The sequence below is a fragment of the Sminthopsis crassicaudata genome, chromosome 4 (assembly GCF_048593235.1).
Source record: "Sminthopsis crassicaudata isolate SCR6 chromosome 4, ASM4859323v1, whole genome shotgun sequence".
NCBI lineage: Eukaryota > Metazoa > Chordata > Mammalia > Dasyuromorphia > Dasyuridae > Sminthopsis > Sminthopsis crassicaudata.
Genome location: NC_133620.1, coordinates 457,784,600 through 457,808,259, shown reverse-complemented (window position 1 = coordinate 457,808,259; position 23,660 = coordinate 457,784,600). Strand labels below are relative to the sequence as shown.

Below are 23,660 nucleotides of genomic sequence, written 5' to 3'. Positions count from 1 at the left end.
AGCGGCAACGGTGGGCCCGCAGAGGAGGACGAGGAGGAGGAGGACGAGGAGGAGGAAGAAGAGCAGGGAGCTAGGTGGACCGAAGGTGGCTCTCTGCCCAGCCCGGCCCGCAGCGGCGGAGGCATCTGCCCCCGCCCTGGGCAGCCCCCGAGCTCAGCACTGCCAGGGAGCCCTGGGCAGGGGCGGGGGAGGTACCCACACCCCGCCTCCTCTGCGCTGGGGGAGGGGACCGTGAGGTACCGCGGGCAGCCGCCGTGGCGGCGGCGGCGTGGGGCCCGAGAACTCGCTCACGCGTGGGGCCCCGGCCCGGGAGGGGCGGCGCAGGGGGCGTGGTCTCCAAGGGGCGTGGCCTCGGGTAGCTCGAGCCCCGCCCGCCCCCTCCTCTCCCCTCCCTCCCTCCCCTCCCTCCGCGGCCCCGCCCGCGTGCAACAGTTTCCCCAAAGTTGCGGCCCCGGCGGCGGCGGCGGTGGCGGCGGTGGCGGCGGCCGGGGCTGGGCTGGGCTCGTGGGCAGCGGGCGGCGCGCGGCCGGGGGGCGGGGGAGGGCGGGACCCGCGGCCCGGCTCGTGGCCCCGAGTCGTTGGGGAGAGCCGGAGAGGAGCGGAGCCGAGGGGCCGAGGAGGAGGAGGAAGAGGAGGAGGAGCAGCAGCAGCAGCAACAGCAGCAGCGGCGGCGGCGGCAGCAGAGCGGAGCCGAGCCTGAGGATGGAGCAGCCGGCGGCGGCCCGGCGCTGAGGCGCGGCACCAGCATGGGCACCCGGCAGACCAAGGGCAGCCTGGACGAGAGCTCCGAAGCGCCCTCCGACGCCGCCCCGGCCCCGGCCTCGGCCCCGGCCCCGGCCCCGGCCGTCTCCCGCCGCCGAAGCTCGGCCCGCGAGCGGGGCGAGTTGTGGGCGGCGCTGCTGCTGCGCTCCGGGTCCAAGGCGGGCCGCTCTGTGTCCGGGTCCACTACCGGCTCCGGGGTGGGCCTGGCCCCCTACCACCGCCGGGTGACCATGATCCAGGAACTGCTGGCGCTGGTGCGCCAGGGCCGCCAGGAGGAGGCCGGCGAGGTGCTCCGTCAACTGCGCCAGGTGAGAGCCCGCGGGGGGTCGGGGGGCCGCGGGGGGGGGGGGGGAGGCGGGAGCCTCACGGATCGGGGAGACTCGGGGGGGCTCAAGGAGGGGAGCGCACGGGCCGGGGGAGATAGGAGGGGACCCCGAAGAAGGACCAGGCGGGAGATGCACGGTGGGGAGGCCTGGGGAGCGCACGGGGCCGAAGGGGCATGGGGGAACCCCGAGAAGAGAGCCGGGCGGGGGGCGCCCGAGGATGCCGCTGGCGGCTGGCCAGGGTCGCGAGCGAGCGATTCCCCGAGCGGAGACGCGGCCGGGGATGTCCATACCGTCCCCTGCTAGGGCAGCCGGGGGAGGGGAGGCGGGATTCCCGCAGACTCCGCGTTCCCCACTCCCCTGGCCTGGCTGCCCTCCGAGGCGGGCTCGGAGACGGGGCTGCGCCCTCTCCAGGGGGATGCCCAGGCTTGCTCTGTGGTTTTGGGCGCTTCTCACCAAGGGGCGCCGGACTTGGGGGAGGGGAGCGGGGATCCCGATGGTTCAGTGGGGAGCTGTGTACAGGAGTACAGGGGACTGGATGTAATAAGGAGGGAGGGCAGATAAGGGACGAGAAGCTAGGGCAGGCGGGGAGGGGGAGGATTGGGAAGGAGGGAGGGAGGCTGGGGAGTTTACCGTCTTCACATTTCCCCACCCGGATCCCTAGGGCTTCTCCTGGGCCCGGGGAAGGGGACCTGGTCAGGGGAAGGACCCCAAGGAAGCAGGGACCCGGCAAGCTTCATCACTGACGCGGCCCCGGCCCTTCTGGGCTCCATTTTCTCTCTGCCTCTCCCCTAGTTTCCCCGCAGAGACATTTGGGGAGGGGGGGCCTCTGGCGCCTGAGGGAATCCCAGCTCGGTTCTCCCGCCTGCACACCTGTGCCCACTTATACACATGTTGGCAGCAGCCAGCATTGGAGGCTGGGAGAGAGCCGGACTTCACTGCCCCCTAGGCTGTACAGAGAGAGGGAGAAAGGCAGGATGCTCTTGAGAAAGAAATGGAATGGATGGGATTGTGGAACATCCTCCAAGTGTGTGAGGCGCTGAGGCTGCCCTTTGAACTCTCTCCCTCTCTCTGTCTTTCTCTCTCTATCTCTATGTCTGTCTGTCTCTCTGTCTCTCTCTGTCTCTGTGTCTGTCTCTGTCTCTCTTTTTTCTGTCTCTCTGTCTCTATCTCTCTCTCCGTCTCTCTCTTTCTGTCTCTTTGTCTCTGTCTCTCCCCTCTCTCTCTGTCTCTCTGTGTGTGTCTCTCTCTGTGTCTCTGTCTCTGTCTCTGTCTCTATCTCTCTCTCCGTCTCTCTCTTTCTGTCTCTTTGTCTCTGTCTCTCTCCTCTCTCTCTGTCTCTGTGTGTGTGTCTCTCTCTGTGTCTCTGTCTCTGTCTCTGTCTCTGTCTCTATCTCTCTCTCCGTCTCTCTCTTTCTGTCTCTTTGTCTCTGTCTCTCTTCTTTCTCTCTGTCTCTGTGTGTGTCTCTGTGTCTCTGTGTCTCTCTCTCTCACACACACACACACACACACACCTTACTTTAAAGGACAAAACCTGCACAAAATCACCTTCTCTGCTTCTGGCCCCCTAGCTTGCTTGTAGCCCTCAAAAAGTGGGATGTACAACCCCCCAGAGCATGTAGCCCTTCCTGGGAGTCAGGAAATTGGGGTCTGGCCCGGCCCTGCTGGGTGGTCTCCCTCCAATCCCCGCTCCTCTCTGGGCTTCCACATCTAGGAGACTTTGGATGAGGTGATCCCATTTTCTTCCCAGTGCTAACGTCCTGTGACTCCAGCCAGCGAGGGGAGAACAGCAAGTTCTGTTCACAGGCAGGTTTCCTGACAAAAAAAAAAAAAAATCAGTGGAGCCCAGAGCTCAGCCCCATGGTCATTCTCAGGAGCAAAGTCTCTATCTGTATCCTCTGCTGTTGCTGTTTTTTATGGCCAGAAAGTGTGCTTCTGAGCTCTCACTTGCTGCCTTCTGGTCCCAAAGCCCGGGCCAATGCCTGCGGGAGGAATCCAGGCTGCTGCTTTTGATGCTGCGCTGTCTGGTCCACACTGATGTGATTTGTCTGCTGTTGCCTGGCTTCCTCCGGGAGGTGGAGGTGCTCACAGGGTTAGCTTTGCATGCCAGTCGGCACATCTTCCCGACCCAGCAGTGGCAGGCAAAGCCCTCCTCCTCCTCCTCCTCCTCCTCCTCCTCCTCTCCTCCTGCCCATGATTGTGCCATCCTGGCTCCAGGAATAATCCCACTTCTTAGGAGAATCCACCCCTTCTCTTCTCTGAGTCTCAGTTTCTTCCTCTGTAAAATGAGGTATTGGGGGTTCTTGGGATCCACATAGATTTCATGGAGTCTGTGAACTTGAATGGGAAAAAATGGCATCTCAATTTGCAGTGGCTTTGGCTGAAATTTAACCTTTTCTTCATTTATTTAAAACCGTTATTCTAAGAGTTTATAGCTTTGACAGATTACCCATGGGGTCCCCCAGGGTACGTAGGCTGCATCCATGGTCTTGTCAAGCTGCCTGAGGAGTCCCTGCAGGGCCAGTGGGTTTCCTCAGGCCATTAGGGGTCCCCAAGGGTCTCTGGGCTTTCTCAGGCGAGAGGTCCACAGACTTGTCAGACTGTCAGAAGAATCCCTGGGCTTCATCGACAGGCTGGTCAGGGTGCCTGAGGGGTTCCTGGGCATTCATTGTCTTACTCAGGCCATGAGGGGGTCTCCAAGGGTTTACAGACTTTCTCAGGCCACCCTCCAGAGTCCATGGGCTCATCAAACTGTGAGGAGACCCCTGAGGGTTCATGGTTTCCTCAGTTGCCAAAGAGGGGGAGGTCCATGACAAGAGAATGAACTTGACCTTACAGACAGAACTGAGCAGAGCTGGGGGGGGTAGGGAGGTAAATAATGCCTTGCCGAACGTTTCTCAAATTTCTTCTAGCCCCCCCTTTTTTTTTGTACTTGTGTGAGATTGTAAATGTGCTCCTCATGATGTTCATCATTTTTTGAGAAGTTCCTGCCATCCTAATAGCTTTATGCAAAGAGGAGCTAGGACCAGGAGTCAGGAGATCTGGGTTCAGTCTCTATTCCAGGACTCATTAGCTGAGTGACCTTGGACAAGTCCTTTTACCCAACTTTCAGTTTCTACTCTATTTTGGGTCAGAAAGTCAAATGAAAGTGCTCTCTGATGCTCCCTGATTCCAGTTTTCTAACATTTGCTCTTTATATCAGGATCCATACATGTTCTCTGAAGATATAGTGGAAATCCTCCAGCACTGGCACCTTTGAATAGAAGGAATGCCAGATGGCAAATTTGGGAGGTCTGAGTGTGAATGCTATCCCTCCCAGGAGCTTGCTGTGTGACCTCAGGCAAATGGTTTCCCCTCTCTGGGGGCACAATGAAAAGGCTAGTGCCAGAGCTGTGCTTCTCCTCTTGTGGATTCAAGCAATGGACTGTGGCCAGTAGTCTGGGGAAATCTCTGGACCTTTCATCAGAATCATTTTTTAGAAGAAAATACTCAATTTCACTTAGAGATGAGTGAGGAAAAAAAAGATGTAACTTTTTCCGACCCCCCCCTCAAGTTTGTTATCCACAGGTTCCCCTCACCCTTCTGGGTCCCCAGGTCCTAGAGGATCTCTATGATCTTTCCAAAGCCCAAATCCTTCAGAACTACCTTTCAGGCTGACTCCCAGGAATCAGAGATCAGTAACCCTGAAAGAAAAAAAAAGAAAGAAAGAAAGGGTGAAAAGGAATATAGGAAGGAAAGATAAGGATGGAAGGAAGGAAGGGAGAGAGAAGGAGGAAGAAAATAAAGAAAAATAAGGAAGAAGAGGGAGGGAAGGAAGGAAGGAAAAAAAGAAAGAAAAAAGGAATAGAAGGAAGGAGGAAAGAAATGAGGGGAAAAAGGAGGGAAGAAATAAAGAAAAATAAGGAAGGAAGAAGAGAGAGAGAGGGAAAAAAGGAAGGAAGGAAGAAAAAAACAGGGAAGGAAGGAAAGAGAGAAGAAGGGAGAAAATAAAGAAAAAATAAGGAAGGAGAGAAGGAGGGAGGGAAGAAAGAAAAAAAAAAGAAAAAAAGAGAGGGAAGGAAAGGAGAAAGAGACAGAGAGCTAGAGAACAGTTCTGCAAAAATAAATAACATACTACTCAAATCTGACACTCTGTATAATATTCCACACCCATAGACCCCCACCTCTGCAAAGAAGGGGAGGAGATATATTTCTTCATCTTTTTTGGGGAGCTTATCCTGGTCATTATAATGCTACGGTTGTTGTTCAGTTCCAGGACAGTATTTTGTAGGTCTGTGAGCTGATGAGAGGGAACGGTGTCTGTTTCTGGTTGGCCTCCTTGGAGAGCCTTCAGAATTCATGGAGGCAGAGCTGGTCTCCAAGGCAGGGGAATGGCCCAAATGCCCCTAGAAGGACCTCTCCCCACCCGGGATTGGTGGCTGCAGAGCTGGCTGGCGTTCCTGAGCTTGAGTTTCTGTATAACTCAGCTGGGTGAGCCAGGTGGGTGTGTCTCGCTAAACTATGAGCTACAATGGTTAGAAGGAGGCAGGAATGCAAGGAGACTAGAGGCTGGGAGCCAGGAGTCCTGGGTTCTGCTCTTAGCCCTGACCCTTCACTCCCTGTGGGACCGTGAAGTGAAGTCATCAGGACAGCTTGGGGCCTCAGTTGTTCCACCCACTCCATGCTGGCTCAGGGTGGTTCCAGTTGCTCTGGGCCCAGAGGAGTGAGAAATCACTTACATGTGTTAACAGTCAAAACTGAAAGGTCAGTACCTGATACTGGGGGATATTGGGGCTGAGCTAGGCTTTTTTATGTCTTTTAGGATCATAGCTAGAAGGGACCTTGGAGGTCATCAAGTCGAACACTTTCTTTTTACAGATAAAGCACAGGGAAATTAAATGAATTCCCAGAGGTCATGTGGACAGCAAACAGGGGGAGGAAAGAAGGGAAGAAGCATTTATAGAGCATCTACTGTGGGGTTAAGTGCTTTTATTATTTTTTTCTATCCTCACAACAACCTTGTGAAGTAGAGGATGTTATTATTCCCACTTTACAGTTAAGAAAATTGAGACAGGCAGCAGCCACGTTACTAAGAAATCAGTAAGTGTCTTGAGGCTGGATTTGAACTTGGGAGTTGGGTCTTCCTGATTGCAGGCCCAGCACTTAGAAGGGTTAGCGTTCAAACCTAAGACTTTGAGCAAAGGCCCAGACCGGAGAGGAGATCAGCTTGACTGACGCCTAAAAGAGGCTGAGACCTTCAGAGTGAAGGCTGCATAGCATAGGGTAGTTATAAGTGCTCTGGTTCTGGATTCAGAAGATGTGGGTTCAGATCTCCTCAGATGCTGCTACTTGTATTATTTTGGCTAAATCCCAGCCTTCTTGGTCTTAGCTGTAAAACTGAGGGCCTGGACTAGATAAGGCTAAGGTCAATTTCAGTTCTAGCATTCTGGTTCTGTTCCAGCCCACTGGCACGGCCGTGTCTGTGGTGTATGGGGGTGGAGGTGGGGGATTACTGCTGTTCAGAAAGAAAATCCTATGGCCAGCAAGATGCCAAAGGGCCTTCGAATCCTCAAAGGAGGATCATGGGATCCACCTCCTCCTGCTGAAAGGGACCTTGGAACCCCTTCACATCTGTTCTCCCCACTCACTGGGCCCTACAGTATCCCCGGCTGCTGGCAGAACTTGGGAAATTTCCAAGTCCTGGACCACCTTTGGAAGCAGCAGGGGAGGCTGGGATCACAGAGGGCACTCTGCTAAATAGAAGCCACTTGCCAGAGCTGAAATAAGACCTATCTATGCCCTAGGAAATGATTCCACCTGTATTATTGTTCACCAAGGAGTTTTAGCAGGAGCCATTTATAATAATATTTGCTCCGACCTGACAGTCACTGCAACTGGGCTTTCCTTGCTTTAAAGAATATGTGCATTTAATATTACTCCTGAATAACATTAAACACTTGATCTCATTGCGTACCCCTTCCATGGGTTTTTGTCCTAAACACCTCCCCATCTTGCCTACCCCTAATCCCACAATCCAGGTTGCCCATAAACATAAGTCACAAGCTAGACGGTTTTTTGGTGGCAGGTTGTAACCTAACCGAAGGTGTGTGTAGAGGGAGGTGGAATGGCCAAAAGGCTCGACACTTCTGTCAGGGAGGCCGGGATAATGAGGTCACCCGGACGTAGATCTGTTAGAACAGTAGTCACAGTTCAGATTCAGTGAAATGGAGTAGAATCTCTGCCCTGTTATTTTACTGAGTGTCAAAACTTTCTCTGTGTCTCTCTTTCCTCCTCTGAGTCAAAGAGCTCTGGGTATAGATGATCTTAAAGATCTTTTCTAACTCTGAATCCTTTGAGCCTGGAAATGGTGGAGGGGACCATAGGGAAAAGACATATTTGGAGGGCTTCAGAGGAGCAATGGTTCTTGGAAGGCTTCCTGGAGGAGGCTGGAAAGATGGGCAAGGAGCAGAGAGGATGGAGTGGGGAGGGGAGGAGGTGGGTCAGTCCTGAAGGAAGAAGGACGTGTGTTGGAGGGAGAGGGAGATGATCAGTCATGGTGGGCCTGAGCAAGGGCAGGGATGTTCTACATTGGCGAGTTTGGTTCTGGATGCCACATTTTAGGAAAAACATTCATGAATTATGTGTGACAAGGTGCCCAGGTGTCCAGGGTGGGGAAGGACTGTGAGATGAGCTCATCTGAAGATGGGCTGAAGGAATTGGGAACATTTAGTTTGGAGATGAGAAGACTCGGGAGATCTCTGTGATGTGGGAAAGGGACTGGATTTGTTCTGTTTGGCCTCAGGGGAAGGAGCAGGAACACTGAGGGGAGGTCACATTCTGCATTGTGTTCTGGGAATAAATCACACCAGCTCACATTTTGTAACCATTTAAAAATTGCAAAGATTTTTCTTATAACCCAAACCAGGATGTGGATAATTTGAGAAAGCCTTGGAGCTGAGACTCAGATGCAGGCAGCATCAGGTAGTGGCCAGAGCACCGGCCTAGCAGTCAGGCTAAGAAATTGGTTCATATCTCACCTCAGGGCAGTTAGATGCAAAGTGGATAGAACGCTGGCCCTGGAGTTAGGGAGATCTGAGTTCAAATTCAGCCTGAAACACTTAACACTTCTTAGCTATGTGATCCTGGACAAGTCACCCAAACTCCCTCACCAAAGGAAAAAAAAAAATCTCATGTCACACAGACAGTTTGAGCCCTGGGCAAGTTGCTTCCATTTTCTTATCAGAAAAAGGAGAAAATTGGACTCATGGTCTCCAGGATCCTTTTCTGTTTGAAACCTATAATCCCAAAATGCTAAAGTCTTTCTTTCATAGCAGGCTGCCTATCTCCTATATGGATATTTTTGTTCATGGTATCTCCTCTATCAGTATGGGTCTCAGGAACCATTTTTATTTATTTATTTATTTATTTGCTATTTTTGTATGCCCAGCACTTAGTAGGTATGGTGGCTGTCACACAGTAGGTGCTTAATGAATATTTTATTGACTGTCACGAAGAGGCCTTTCCCGTGAGGTTGTAAGCTCCTGCCCCTTTGTAGGCAGGTGTGTTTGGTGAGTAAATGAATTGGGTGCATGCTGAAGTAGTGGAGTCATGGATGGAGGAAGGAAAGCTTTCTGTGTTGAAATCTAAGTATTTCCCAACTTGTCCTCGAGAACTGCAGGCCTACCCAGTGAATGGTAGCACAGGATTTTGATACTTTCTCCCAGCAGGGCTATGGAAGGCCATTGACAGGGCAGCACCCGGGGGGCTGAGGAAGGACAGAACTGGGGGTGGGGAAGGGCCTAAAGAAAGCTCCACAGAGAGACTCAAGTGAGAGATTCAGGCTGGGAACAATCTGGGATGGGCCAAGTCGGAGGTGAGAGTCTGGGAACAAGGTAGCAGGAACACTGAGGCTTGCTGCCAGTCAGGAGGGAGGAGGTGGCAAAATCCCTTGGATCAGGAGGAGCCCACAGGAGCACTCCTACTAGGCTTTCCCAGAAATCAGACCCCAAAACGTGGGGTTCTAGGTGGGGGGGTGCAAAGGTTGGAGGATGGACTGACCGGACCCACAGCTCTAAGGACCCGGCCAGAAGGCCCTGCAGCCAAGGAGGCTGATGCTATTGCTGGGAAGTGATAATGGTGGTGAACCCCGGGTCGGGGCTTCACACATCAGGGGCCACGAACTTGTTTTGAAAAATATCTAGATGATGTTCTTTCAAGCCAATTTTGATTTCCTTTGTTATTCTCTGCATTTTATTTGTGTATTTGCCAGTACTCTGAGAGGAAGTTTCATTTCCTCATCAGATGGCCAAAGGCTGTCTGGACCCCAAAAAGGTTAAGAACCTGTGGTCTCGTGATGATGTCTGAGAAAGTTGTCACAGAATTAGAAAGTGAGGTGAACTCAGGTGTTCCTGCCGCCGAGCTCAGCACTGTCCCCCACACCAAGTCACGGTGTTCCTCGAAGAGGCTGATGGATGTGCCCAAGTTGTGATTAGCAGAGAGGGGGTGGGGTTCTCTTATTGTGAACGGCCCCCAGAATTCCCTGGGGTGAGAGTAAAGTCCTCCCCGGAGCCATCCCTAGTTTAGGGAAGCCAGAATCAGTGTTGGTAAACATGTTACTTTTATGAATGTACTTGGGTTGGGGGGGACAGGAATGGGACTCTCTTTCTCTTGTAGTACAGAAACAGACTCATTAAAGTCCTTTATTTTTACAGATGGGTAAACTGAGGCCAGAAATGACTCCGCGTATGTGGGTTTATAAGATTTCAGTGAGTGGAGGGGTTGCAAACTTGGATGGGGAGGGAAGGAAATGACATCTTTTTTCAATAATAATTGGCTTCCTTTGCAATCCTTTGTATTTTATTTTGAACATTAGCAGCATTGTTTTGAGAAGGGTTCATAGGTTTCCCCCTTTTACCAAAGGGACCCTGGAACAAAACAAGATTAAGAATCTCTGTTCTAGATATTCTAGTCACAGGGTCCCAGATCTCATGCTGGGAGGGATGCCAGAGCCATCTAATTTAACCCCCTCATTTTCCAGAAGGGTAAACTGAGTCCCAGTGATGCCCAAAGTCTTTTTTCATTAATTAATTTAATAATTAATTTTTACAAAAATTTTATGCATAGGTAATTTTCCAGCATTGATTATTGCAAAACCTTTCATTTCAACTTTTCCCCGCCTTCTCCCCCTCCCCCAGATGGCAGGTTGACCAATACATGTTAAATATGTTAAAGTATAAATTAAATACAATATATGCATACATGTCCAAACAGTTATTTTGCTGTACAAGAAGAATCTGACTTTGAAATAGTGTACAATTAGCCTGTGAGGGAAATAAAAAATGCAGGGGGACAAAATTAGAGGGACTGGGAATTCTATGTAGTGGTTCACACTCATTTCCCAGAGTTCTTTCGCTGGGCGTAGCTGGTTCAGTTCATTGCTGCTTTATTGGAACTGATTTGGATCGTCTCATTGTTGAAAGTGGCCACATCCATCAGAATTGATCATATTGTATTGTTGTGAAGTGTATAATGATCTCCTGGTCCTGCTCATTTCACTCAGCATCAGTTGATGTCAGTCTCTGAAGGCCTTTCTGAATTCTTCCTGCTGGTTATTTCTTACAGAACAATAATATTCCATAACATTCATATACCACAATTTATTCGGCCATTCTCCAACTGATGGGCAGCCATGTAGTTTCCAGTTTCTGGCCACCACAAAGAGGGCTGCCCAAAGTCTTATAATTGGCTAGGCAGAAGAACCAGAAAGAGAATCCAAGCTTCCCATTCCACTCTGGCTTTACAGGAGACTCTTGTCCACGTTCAAGTTCTCCCATATCCAACCACAGCTTTCCCTGGGCTAGGGAGGGGAAGCCTGTGACTGGCAAACATCCACCCCACTGTGCTGCTTTGTCATCTCATCGTCAGAACTCGGAGATCCTAGAATACTTAGAACTGGAAAGGACATTGGTGATCACCCGGTCTTCTCCCCACCCCCATATTTTATTTATTAGTCTGTTCATTTGGATTTTATTATTATTGTGAATTTAATTGTTAACAAACACAAATATATAAAAAGCAAAAGAAGGTTCCATGTGGGACCAGCAACTTCTGTGATCTGGAGCATGTTTGTAAAAAGCGTATATTAAATTGAACGTAGTCAGTTGTTTGTGTCCCCTCAGAACTGTTGTTCTTTTATGTGTATTTTAAAAATATTTTATTGTTCTTTTTTTCTGTCTCTCCTGATCCCTACTAACTTACTGCCCTCACAAAGTCCCAATTTTACTGAGGACATAAGTGAGATCTTGGGAGAGTAAGGGGCTTGCCCAGGGTCCCTAAGGGATGAGTGGAAGAAACTGAACTTGGAGCTGAGGGTTTCCCTCTAAACCCCAAGACTCCTTGGCTGAGATAAGGGACCTTGGGAGTAGAAGTGAGTTGGATTGGGGAGTGGGGGAGCACGGTGGGACCTGAAGATGACAGAAGGAGCTGATAGAAGAGGCCTTCAAGGGGTCAGAGTTGGAAGTGTCCATGACCTCTGAGGAGAGCACAGTCCACTCTCCAGGCCCAGCAGGAGGTTCAAGAAGTAGCTTTGAGGATCTGAGAGCAGAGGCCACTAAAGCCCCTCTTCCTTCCAGGAGAGCTGGTGATGATAGCGGAGATAAGGAGTCCGCTTCAAAGAAAGATGCTCTTTTAAAGGGGAACTCCCCAACCTGGGAACCCAGAGAGATTTGGACTTGGAGTCAAGAAGGCCTGGATTTCAATTCTCCTGAAGATACTTGGCTGCTGTGGGCCCCAGGCATCTGATTTAGCCTGTCTGTGCCTCTGTTTTCCCTTCTGTTCAATGGGGAATTCATTGTAGATGATAGTGTCTGGGGTCCTTCCCAGCTCTACGTGTGTGTGATCAAACATTATTCTAATTATGCTCACTACCTGCGTGACCTTAAGCATCCAGTCACCTTTGTGACTCCCCCGTCTTAGTTTATCAGTAAAATGTCCCACCTGGATTCCAGGGCTGCTCCTACCTTCAAGCTAGAATCCTTTATTTTCTCAGAAGCTTTGCTTTCCTTTGAGAAGTGGTCTTTTGGAGGGGTAGGAGGTGTCTAGAGGGTGACTAAAGAATCCCCCTCCCTCCATACTCATGTTACAGTTTGGAATCAGGCTCTGGGTTCAAATCTCAGTTCTGTCTATTGGACCTTTAAGCAAACCACAACCCCTCTGAGCCGCAGTTCTAGAAAGTGAGAGCCCCAGAGAGCAATTCCAGCTCAAATCAATGCCCTCCATATACCTAGTTTCCAAAAACTGCCTGACTTTGGGGGGCCCTTTGAAGGACGGATGACCGGGGAAGTCTAGGATAGACCATGGCCCGGATTGGGGGCATTGTGAGCAGCTCAGGTCAGGCCAAACCAAGCAGCCCCGGCTCCAGGTCTTTTGGAATTCACTAGAATCCCAGGTGTGGCTGGGAGCACGGATTGCTGCTGCCTCCCCAGCTTGAAACCTCCGTGTCATTCTCCCCTCTCCTTCCGAATCAGCCTCGAGGCCTAGTCCTGCCAACCTGCCCCCTTCTCTCCGCTTCCATTAAGGCAGCCAGCCCTCGTGGCCTGTCTTTAAGACTACTGCAATGGCGTCCTGTCCCAGCTACCTCCTAACTCCGGTCCAGCCTGCACAGAGCTGCCCGACTGCTGTTCTGAAGGCTGGGCCCGGCTGGGTCCCTCCCCTGGCTGACCAGCTCCTTTTTCCTCCCTGGTCAAGTTCAGATCTCCCATCCCAGCCGAGGCTTTCCCGACCCCCCTCACCCCACTAACTTCCCTTGGCTTGATTCTGGCCAGATGCACCTTGCAGTCCGTGGTCTCCCCTTACGGAATGGAGACTCTCTGAGGGCCGGGACGGCCTCCTCAGCGCCACGCCTCGTCCTCGGCGAGCGCTTCATAAATCCTTGCGGACAGATTGCATTCCTTAGCATTTTGAGTTTTGCAGAACACTTTCCTTGGGGAAAACCCCACAAACCCGGGAAAGAAGGCGTGATGTTATGTCTCCCATTTTGCAGATGATGGAACGGAGGGCTCCATCCGGCTGTACCGAGATCCTATTTCCCTGGAGTTTTAAGCAAGGAAGGGGCTCGCTTCACGACTCTGGAGTTTTGTGCAGTTTGTACTTGATGACGTAGATAGAGACAGACTCTGAGAGGAGAGCGAATCTCCTTGGTCACAAAGGGGGCTGGACCCAAATCTGAGGCTCCTGGTAGGGACCCTAAAATGCAGTAGGAGGGATGCAGGACAGACCACTTACAGTGCCATCGAATACTACTAGGAGCTCCTGGAGGGGAATGGCTGGGTGTCAGGAAGTCTCAGGTTCAAACCCTACCTCAGACACTTGTGACCTCAATGACCTGAGTCCAGTCACTTGAGACCTCAGTTACTTCATCTGTGAAATGGGAATAACTTACGGTCAAATAAGATTAAGGCCATGTAGATGTGAAGGATGAGATTTGTGCCCTGGCTTCCTTTGCTCAGCAGAGAGCTGGAGCTGGGGGAGGAGCAAGCCCAGAATCCCCCTGTCCGGCTGTGCTGAGTGACCCCCGCGGTCTTTCCTTGCTGCCCCCTCCCAGATGTGGCGGCTCTGCTGAAGCCGATGTCCAGCCTGTCTGGCTGCACCCAGTGCCCGGCCCCTCCCCCCCAGCTCTGCTCAGTTCTGTCTTCAAGGTCAGGTTCACTCTCTTGCCAGGGACAGCGAGCCTGTGGCTGCTGCGGGGGCGGAGAGCCAGAGGCAGAGCGCCGGAGACAGGCAGGGGCCACTGCTGCTGCCGCTGCCGCCCGCCTGGCTCTTCCCCCCCCCCCAGGGAAAATCGGGGAGGGGGCTCTCCCCACCACCTCTCGAGGCCCAGGGGACGCCCGGCTCTGAGAGGGGGGGAGGGGAGAGCGCAGCAGGAAAAAGCTCCAAGAACTGCATTTCTTCCTCGAGATGCTGAGGAGGAAATCCCTTTTGTCTGCTTCCTGCACTGGAGGGGACTGCGGGGCAGCCTGGGGGAGGGGGCGCTGTGAGCAGGCAGGCTGGGGGGGAGGGGTCTGGCATCCAGCCCCGGTGCCCGATGGTCGTCGCTGCTCTGTGATCCTGGCCAAGCGCGGCCCCTCTCTGTGCCCCCTCCTCCCTGGCTCCTGAAAGGCAAGACCAGTCTCCATCACTCAGGATCATGGGGGGAGCTCTCCAACTGCTGAGATGTGACTGAGCGTGGGGCTGGCAGGGCCCCCCAGACCAGCAGGGTCCCCAGGCTGGCAGGGCACCCTAGGCTGGCAGAGCCCCCCAGACCAGCAGGGTCCCCAGGCTGGCAGGGCACCCAGGTGCCTTTATGTCCCTGAAGCTCATTTTCTGCCTCCCCTATTTTCTGGGATTCCCCTTCTTAGGGCCGCCGTCTGTTCCGGTGGGAAATCAGTATCTAGGCAATAGCAAGAGGCCGCTGGTTAGGAGACTCCCCTGCTTTGTGTCCTCACCTGCTCGCTGGCTTGGCTCCCTGGGCAAGCCGTTGAATTTCTCCGTGACACACTCTCCTCATCTGCCAAACGAGGGATTCCGGACCCCTCCCCTCTGAAGCCTGGGCCTTTGGCTCCCCTGGCTTCCTCAGCCTCAGCCCAAGGCCTCTCTGGGTGACGGCCTCCCATACATCCCGTACAGACGCAGGTGGCTGCACTCCGTTAGACTCCTCGAGGGCGGGCTGGCTCTTGGTAACTCCCAAGGTCGTTGGCTGACCAAATCTCCCTTATTAAGCCCTTTTAAGAACAAGAGAAACGCTACCTGCACTGGGGGGAAAGCTGCCGACGAGGGAGAAGTGGGATGAACAGACCGGTGGGCTTCCTTTGACCCTTCCCCTCTTGTCTGACTGGGAAAGACAGAGGGTCCCTGTGGCAGCAAGTGGCCCGAGACGTCCGGGGGATTGACTCTTGTTGGCTTGGGCAGGGAGAGGCAGCCCTCGGCACGGCTGGTGGGCGCTTTGAGGTGAGGAAGGCAAGGAGGAATGAAGCCCCGTGAGCGAGCGGGACCGCCTGGGCCTCCGCCAGAACCAGATGCCACCGGCAGCTCCCCTGAGGGCTGGGCAGGTGATGCGTATGTCCTTCCAGGGACACCCAGACTCTGCTGATGTCTGACGGGAACCCTCCGAGGGGGCCACGGGGGCCCCTCTCTCCACTGGCACTTAGACCAATCTCTTTTCTTCTCCTTGTGGGTCTCTGTGTTGTTCAGGAGAAAATGTGTGTGTGTGAGAGACGAAGACTGAGACAGACAGACAGACAGACAGAGACAAGAGAGAGACAGAGTGAGAGGAAGAGAGAGAGGAGACAGATATAGAAACAGAGACAGAGAACAAGAGTGAATGTGTATGTCGTGCTCCAGAGCCTATGCGAATCAATGAAGTAAATATTTCTTAAATTGAGAAGCTGTTGCAGGGTCTCAGCCTCGCAGGGTCCTTCGAGAAGCAGTCTGGACACGGGGGCCCTCAGGGGCTGAGTTCAAGCCCTCTCTCTGCCTTTATTAGCCATGTGATCTTGGGCTCTGGGGGGAGACGTCCCTTCCGACTCAATCCTTGTGATTCTGCGCCCAACTCTTCGGGATGAGTTTGAGACCCTTTGTTTCTTAGGGGAGGAAAGTAAGTCTGTGAGAAGGGAAGGGACTTAGAGAGGATCACAGGAGCAAGGGGGGTGGAGCGGTTGTATCCCAAGGAGGAGACTGGAAGTGTGACTGTCAGCCAATTAACAGCGTTCGTTAAGTGCCTGCTGTGTGCCAGGAGTGTGGCTACAGAGAGCAAAATGAAACAGTCCCTCGCCTTAAAGAGCTTCCATTCTTTCTGGGGAGATAGGAAGGCTTAGGCTGCCTTGATGGGCCCAAAGCCAGGGACCAGACCAGGCTCCATCACTGGTCACAGGACGGGGAGGGGATCCACCTGGAGCTGGCCGTGTTTGAAGGCGTCCATTAAATCAGCTGGAGAAAGGTACCAGGATGCTCCTGAGTCCGTGCCCTGGGAGCCATGTTGGTCAAAAGGCCGAGCTGAGGATGTTGGGCCTGGAAAGAGCAGCGTGGGGAGAGCGTGCTCCGCTTCGGAGGGCTGCCCGGTGGAGGAGCAGGTGGCCCCGCTTGGCCCTGAGAGGATCGCCAGGAGCTACGGTGGCAAAGGGAAACTGAGGCTTGCTGTGGGGAAATCTTCCTTCCCATGAGAGCTGTGCATGCTTTCCCCCCGGAAGCCTTTAACACAAAGGGGGCTCACTCGGGCCTGGCTGGGGGCCACCGAGGACCCTTCCAGCTGGGAGATCCCCTGTGGAATCCCTCGGTCCTCTCCCTCCCACCCCGCCGTGGACCCCCGGGCGGTTACAAAGGTTCGACAAGGCAGCGGCGGCCCTCCGGGGTCACTACAAGACTTGATGAGGACTCGTGAGAAGGAGCCTAATGAGGATCAAGGCCTTTGAATCGGTGACATTTGAATTGGACTTTAAAGGATGGTAGGGACTGAACAGAGGGGGAGGCCCGTGTTGCCGCCTGGAAGGAGGCAGGAAAGCATCGAGGGCCAAGGGACTGAGAACCAGAAGAGACTTAAAGAGCCTTTAGTCCATTCATCCCTTCCAGCCATGTGAAATGACCTCATGACCTGGGGAAGGTCACACAGAGAGGAAGTGGTCAAGCCAAGATTGGTGGGGAGATTGGGGCCTGGGGAGGGTGTTCAGGTGAAAACCCAAGTTTCAAAACCTCATCTGCCACTTAACTAAGGGCTTGTGGCCGCTCAGGGCGCAGGGATCGAGAGCCGGGCTAGGAATAGGGAAGCTCTGAATTCAAATCCAGTCTCAGACACTTAGTGACTGTGTGACCCTGAGCAAGTCACCGAATCTCTTTCCAATTTCTTGAACTGTCAGTTGGGTGAGAAGGCCTCTGAGGTCCCAGCTCAGAATCTGTGATTCTTTGTTCCCTCCGAACTTTCAGGGATTTCCCACCTTCCTATGACCCCATTACCTATTACTGCAGCAGTTCTTTCCCAGTTCGTGTAACCCCATAACCTTCCCAGGGACAAAGACTGTCCTCTGCACTGCCCCATCCCTCCTACTTCCAGCTTCCAAGTCCTCCAAGGGGCGGGCAGCGGGAGCCAGGAATAGGGTGGCAGCTCAGTGCGGGAGCATTTCTGCCCATTCTCATTTCCCTGTTCTAGTTGGACAAGAGCCCAGGCCTGTCTGCAAGGGCTGTCCCAGAGCAGCTGGGCTTCTCCTGTCTGGCTGCTGATCCCAAAGTGTGTGTGCTCTGGGCGGGCTTTAGACCATTGCAGCATCTGAGCTGTTTGTGTCTTATTGTTTTCTCCTCTTCCCGTTTTCCTGGTTGTGCTTGGATCTTTTGGAGAGCCCTGTCTGTCTGTTGGCTGGATTTACCGAGAGAGGAGACAAAGGAGAGAGAGACAGGGACAGAGAGAAGGAGGGAGGGAGGGAGGGAAGGAGAAAGAGAGAGAGACAGACAGAGAGAGAGAAGGAGAGAGAGGAGAGAGAGAACAGCATATGCTTCAGTGAGATGAGAATGAATTGGCTCCATTGAGTGAGTTAGTGAGAAGGGAGAACCAGCAGGAAAGCCTGGGTCAGATCCTAACTCTTAGCAGGCCCGCAGGCTGTTCTGATGCACTCATCTTACTGCCTTATCTAATAGAGAAGATCAAGTCAATGATATCATTCCTGGTGGCTTTAATTCCTTCCCTCTCTCCCTTCTCTCTTCCTTCCTTCTTTACTTCCTTCATTCCCTCTTTTCCTTCCCTCTCATTCCCTCCCTTCCTCCCTCCTTCCTTTCTTCCTTTTCTCTCTTCTCTTCCTCCTTCCCTCCCTCCCTTTCCTCCTTCCTTCCTTCTTCCTGTCTTCCTTCCTTCCCACCCTCCCTTCTCCCCCTGTCTTCTCCCCCCCTTCCCCATGCTGTCTGGCCAGATCCGGGTCCAGAGATTTTTCTAAGAAAGGATTGAGGGGTGTTGGGGTGCTAGTGCCCCCAGGCTGCCGCGGTGCCCAGGAGGGCGATGGGGAGGCCACAGCAGCTTCTCCAGCAGCTTCAGGGAGAATGTTTCCAGGGTTGGGATCCAAGATGTGTTTCCCTGGGGAGACTGGTCCCCTCCCTCTGTGAAACCTTCTGGGACTAGAAGATCATAGCTTTAGGGACAATAGGGACCATGTAGCCCCTCCCCCTCATTCTACAGAGAAGGAAACTGAGGCTGAGAGGGTGTGTGGCCTGTCCCAGGCGTTCAGAAGCAGCAGCAGCATTTGAACTGAGGTCCTCTAGCTTTCTGAGGGTCTCAATGACCTCTCAGCCCCTGCTGCCCTCCTCACTCTGAGACCTCCTGGCACCTCCTCCTCCCTAATTGTGTCCTGGCTTTGCCCTCTCATTTCATCATCCCCTTAGACAGGTTCTGGGGCTTCCTCCCTTTTCAGGGACCTTTGAAGGGCCTGTCACAGGGACCAAGGACAACTGTTGGAGGAAGAAAAGGGGGCCCCAGAGAGGGGAAGGCTCACTGAAGGATTCGAATGCAGATCCTCTGCTGTTCCTTGCTCTCCAACATGCCTTCCTGGTCAGCGCCCTCCCCTCCCTCCAGATCCTTCCTGCATTGCCTTTAATCCACTCTGGGCCTGTTTCCCCGGGTCTCCGGGGTCTCCTCGGGATGTTCAGAGCCACTTTAGGAAGCCCACAAAACTCTGGGCCGGCTCTTTCCCCTTGGCTCCTAGGATAGGGCCCGACGGATCACTGAGATACCAGCTGCAGATCCAGAGCCGGGAGGGGACTCCATAGGCTCAGACATGGAAGGAACACCTCGTTCACAGATAAGGAAACTGAGGCTCGGAATGTCAGATGTTTACCTAGTTATTATGGAGCATCGCTCCCTGTCCGTGCTGCTTTGGCCACATCACCCAGTGCCACCCGACTGCTGGGAGGCAGAAATGGATAAAGCCTTGGGAGGGGATGGCCACGCGGCGGCTGCCAGAGTCGGGACAGGACCCTCACGCCCTCCCATTCCCACCAGGCTCTCACAAGAGCAGGGCCCTCCACAATCTGTCCTGGGCTGAGCTCGGCTGGCTGGCTTTTATTCTTCTAGGAGTTGTTTTGTTTTTAATTGGAGATAATCAGAGCTAAGTGCCTTGCCAGGATCACACAGCTAGGAAATGTGGGAGAGCAGATTTTGACTCCGGTCCTCCTGACTCCAGGGCTGGCGGCTCTCCCCATTGTGCCCCCTCGCTGCCCCTGCCTGGCTTTTTAGAGAGGGATTTCTGGCTTTCTCTGTGGCTCTGACGACCTCTGCCAGAGTCAGAACCAGGGCCAGGAGAACCCCTGCTACTGCTGAGGCTCCAGAGGTACCCCCTCATCTTGTTCTGTGCCATCCTTGGGCTCCTGGACCTCAGTTTTCTTATCTGTGAAAAGGGTGGATTTCCCTGAGGAGCGCTTAACTTTCTGTGTCCTGGCCCCCTGACAGCTGGGGACCCCTTTTCAGAATCACATTTTCAAATGCATAAAAAACCCCCACAGAATTACGAAGGAAACCAGTTCTGCTGCTATATTTATTAATTTTTTCTTTTTCAAACTATGTTCCTGGAGTCCGAGGTAAGAGCCCCTGCTCTAAGCAATCCCACAATCATGTGAATGAAGATGCATTAAAGCTGATTTGCTTCAGGGGGTGCCCTCATTCCCCATCTTCCCTGGCTCTGGAGTCACAGGTCCGGGTTCAAGCCCCACATCGGGTGCTCACTGCTCATGTGATTCCTTGGCCCTCAGTTTCCCCTCTCTCTTCAATCAGGAGGAGCTGAGTTCAAATGCAGCCTTAGACACCTATTAGCTGTGTGACCCTGGCCACGTCATTTAACCCCAATTGCCTCCCCCTAAAAAAGGAGGCAGGTGGGCGGCTCCATGACCTCTGGAAACTCTCTCCAATCCAGTCTCCGAGGCCCCGTCCAGCTCTAGATCCTGTGGACCAAAGCGGCTCCATCTCTCTTGATCCTCCAGGCCTTCCCCTGGGATCCTATGAGGAGTCGTTATTCTCTGAGATTCAGCGCCTCCGGGTGTATGAATGTCTGTATCCCCGCACTCAGGGCACTCAGGATCCAAAGTCTCCGTCCTCCAGGCAGTCTGCCGGGGTCTCACTGACCATTAGGGGCAACTGCCCCAGCACCTTCAGGAGTCCCACTGGGGGCGGTCTCACTTTAAGGCCAGGTGTGTCTCTTACTGGCCAAGCAATTAGTGAGCACCCAGTGAATACCGGAATGCTCCATTCTGAGGACAGAAAACACTGCCCCAACTTGAAGGAGAGACAATGTACGAAAAGGTTGTCCCACAAGTCTCAGTGCAGTCTTAGGCTCTTCAAGCTTGTACAAGGCTTAAAGCTGTGCAAAGACTCGGGGGGGGGGGGGGAGTAACTGTAGAATAAAAAGGTAATTTTGGAGGGGGGGGGGAATCAAAAAAAGCTTCCTGGTAAAGGTCACGCTTGAGCTGAGTATTGAAAGGAACCAAAATTTCTAAGAGGTGAAGGGGGAGGGCATCCCAGTCAAGGAGGCCGGCTTGGGCAAAGGCATCGCCACTGGAGATTGAGTGTCGTGTGAGAGCAGAGAGAAGGTCAGACACTAAATAAATGAAGGACTAATGGATACGAAGTCTAGAACGGCCAGGCCAGGATGGGACCAAGCAGAGGAATTTGCATTGGATTCTCGAGGTAATAGGGAGCCTCAGGAGCTTATTGAGTAGGGGAGTGACCTGGTCAGACTGGCCCTGGAGGAAAATCGCTTTGGCGGAGGGAGATGGCGCACGTGGACCAGGCAGGAATCTGATGTTCAGGCTTTTAAATGAGTGCCCTTTTCTTCCCTTAGTGAACAGGTCCCTAAATAGGAGGGGGAAATCTCTTATTTTCCTCCCCTCCCCTTGCCTCTTCCTCCTGCCCTCTTTTGTCCAGAAGACCCCGAGGCTGGGAGAGCCCAGCACCTCTTCTTGGAACCTCCAGCTTCTGTGATAGAGCGCCCGAGCCGTGGTGCCTTATCCCTGGCTGGAGGCCATGGCATCGGGCCTCCTGGTTGGCCCCCAGCCTTGTTCCCCCTGTGCCCCCCAGCTGTTCTCAGAGGGAAGGAGGCTGCTTCTCTGCCTGTCTCTGTCTGTCTTTCTGTCCTGGGAGCTGGGAAGGGGGCGAGGGAGGCCTCCGACGAGCCCTCACTTGTAGTGAAAGGCAGCATGGTGTAGTGATGGAGAGCTGAGGAAAGCCCGGATGCAAATTCTGCCCTGATATACACTAGCTACGTAACCTAATTGCTCTAGGGAAGACAGGATGCCAGCCTGCACTGGCAGAGAGACTTTCCTCATCTGGGAGGACAAAAGCAATGAAATCACAGACTCGGCCCCTCTCTCTTACTTGTATTGTTCTCATCACAGTCAGGGAGCCCCTGATCCCTCCCCCCTACTCCTTGCATTTTAATTGATCTAATATGTTGCCTTATAATTCATTGTGGCACAATATAATACAATAATATATTAATATATTAGAATAATTTCCAAATTGCCAACCTCCCCTCCCAGCACACCCCATGATCCTGTGACAGAACCACTGGCCCGCCATTCACATCTGAGCTACGTGGCGTTTCTCCACCTCTTCCACTAAAGGGCATTCACTCTGTTCCTCTTCTCCGGCCAGCCTGCCTGGCAAAGACTGGGGGGGTCCATCTGGAGCCCGCTGTGTGGGAGTTGGGGAGGTGTGGGTTGGGGAAGATACAAGACAGAATATGGGGGAGGGGGAAAGAGGGTGTTGGTGAGACCTTTCAGTCACATCCGACTCTCTGGGACCCCGTTGGGGTCTTTCTTGGCAAACATACTGAAGTGCTGGCCATTTCTTGCTCCAGCTCATTTGACAGAGGAGCAAACTGATGCAAATCAAGATCAAGGGACTTGCTCAGGGTCACACAGCTAGTGTCTGAAACTAGATTTAACATATATATATATATATATGTATATGTATATAATGTACATATAAAATCATACCATACATGTTTGTATTTATCATTTCTTTCTCTAGAGTGTATAGCATCTTCCTTTATAGGTCTTTTGTAGTTGATTTGAGTATTTTTTTTCTCAATAGTATTTTATTTTTCCAAACACATGTAAAGATAATTTTCAAAACCCACTTTTGTAAGACTTTATGTTCCAAATTTTCCCCTCCCTTTTTCCCTCTCCACTTCCCCAAGTCAGCAAGCAATCGGATACAGGTGCAAACCTTTAAACTTCTTTTCCTATTTGTCATGTTGGGCAAGAAAAAATCAGACCAAAGGGAAGAAAACTACAAGAAAAAAACAAACCAAACAAAAAAGGTGAAAATACTGTGCTTCGATCGATATCCCGTGGGGGCCCAAAGGAGTTTTTGGAGAGGCCCCCCTTTTCTCCTTCTCCCTCTCCCTCACATAGAGTGGCTCTGCACACTTGCGTCTCTGCCTCCGGCTCTCATTGAATTTCAGAGGCTGCCCTTCTCTCCTCCTTTGCCCAAGCTCTTTCCTTCTCTCCTTTTGAAATCTCTAATGTGGTTCCTTCCCTTAGCCCTCCCCCAAACATAGCTACCCACTCACTAAGATGTCCGGAGGAGGAGTTGTCTCAGCCCCCTTCCATCCCCTCTTGAGGCTATTCCTTCACTGTATGACCAAAAGGCAAGATTTTTTGACCTGCCTGTGCCTTAGCATTTCCATCTGGAAAAGAGAAGGCTGACCTAGCAGGGGAATGCTCTGGAGACCAAGGGCAGGGCCGGTGGGGGCTTAGCTGGCCGGCAAGGTCAGTGGGAATCAGGAGTCCATATGGCAGCCCACGAGCCCGGCTGCTCTTAGAGTGAGGGAAACCTGACTTACAATCCAGCCTTGTATGCTTACTGGCTGTGAAACTAACTTCACCCCGGTTGCTTCATTTCCCTCATCTGTAAAATAAGCTGCAAAAGGAAATGGCTAGAGACGGAATGTAAATCAACACATGCTGTGTTCACTTTCTCCCCATTTTTTCTGTTTTCTTCTTGTGTTTTTCCCCTTTTGTTCTGATTTTTCTCTCCCAACATGATTCATAAAGAAATGTTGTTTAAAACGAATGTACATGTATAACCAGAAAAAAAAAAACAATTAAAAAAGGAAATGGTAAACCACTCTAGTATCTTTGCCAAGAAAACCTCAAATGAGGTCAGATAGTACTGAAATAACTGTCCAAGGGTGATGTACATGTAGACGAGTCACAGGATCACAGGAACACAGTTCTAGAACCGAGGTCCTTTTCTCCCGTCCTCCAGAAGCAGCCCATTCCTTATGACGGAGAATGTTAGCTCATCTAGGATAAAACTTTGACTAAGGCCTGTTATGGGCCAGGTGCTCTCTCGGGTCCTAGGGCTACAAAGCCAAAAAGAAACAACCCCTGCTCTTGAGAAGCTCACATTTTATCAGGAGAGACAACATGTTTGCAAATACATGAAAACAAGGTCATTTTTTTAGGGGCTAGCAGCTGGGGAGATTTGATAAAGGAAGCCGAGCTTTTTAGGAAGTTGGAGCTTCTAAAAGCCTGAAGAGGGAGTGTCTTCCAGGCAAGAGACACAGCTAATGCAAAGGACGAGGGTGCAGA

At 52.5% G+C, this 23,660-nt stretch overlaps 1 protein-coding gene across 1 annotated transcript in view; it reads left to right on the top strand.

Annotated features, from left to right (window-relative positions):
- Window positions 1-478: 478 nt before the first annotated feature.
- LRRC75A (leucine rich repeat containing 75A) overlaps window positions 479-23,660 on the top strand; it is a 109,524-nt gene continuing 86,342 nt past the window's right edge. The window contains exon 1 of the mRNA XM_074263951.1: window positions 479-1,070. Coding sequence (XP_074120052.1) covers window positions 747-1,070 — 324 coding nt within the window. The 5' untranslated portion in view covers window positions 479-746. The remainder of the gene's footprint in view (window positions 1,071-23,660) is intronic.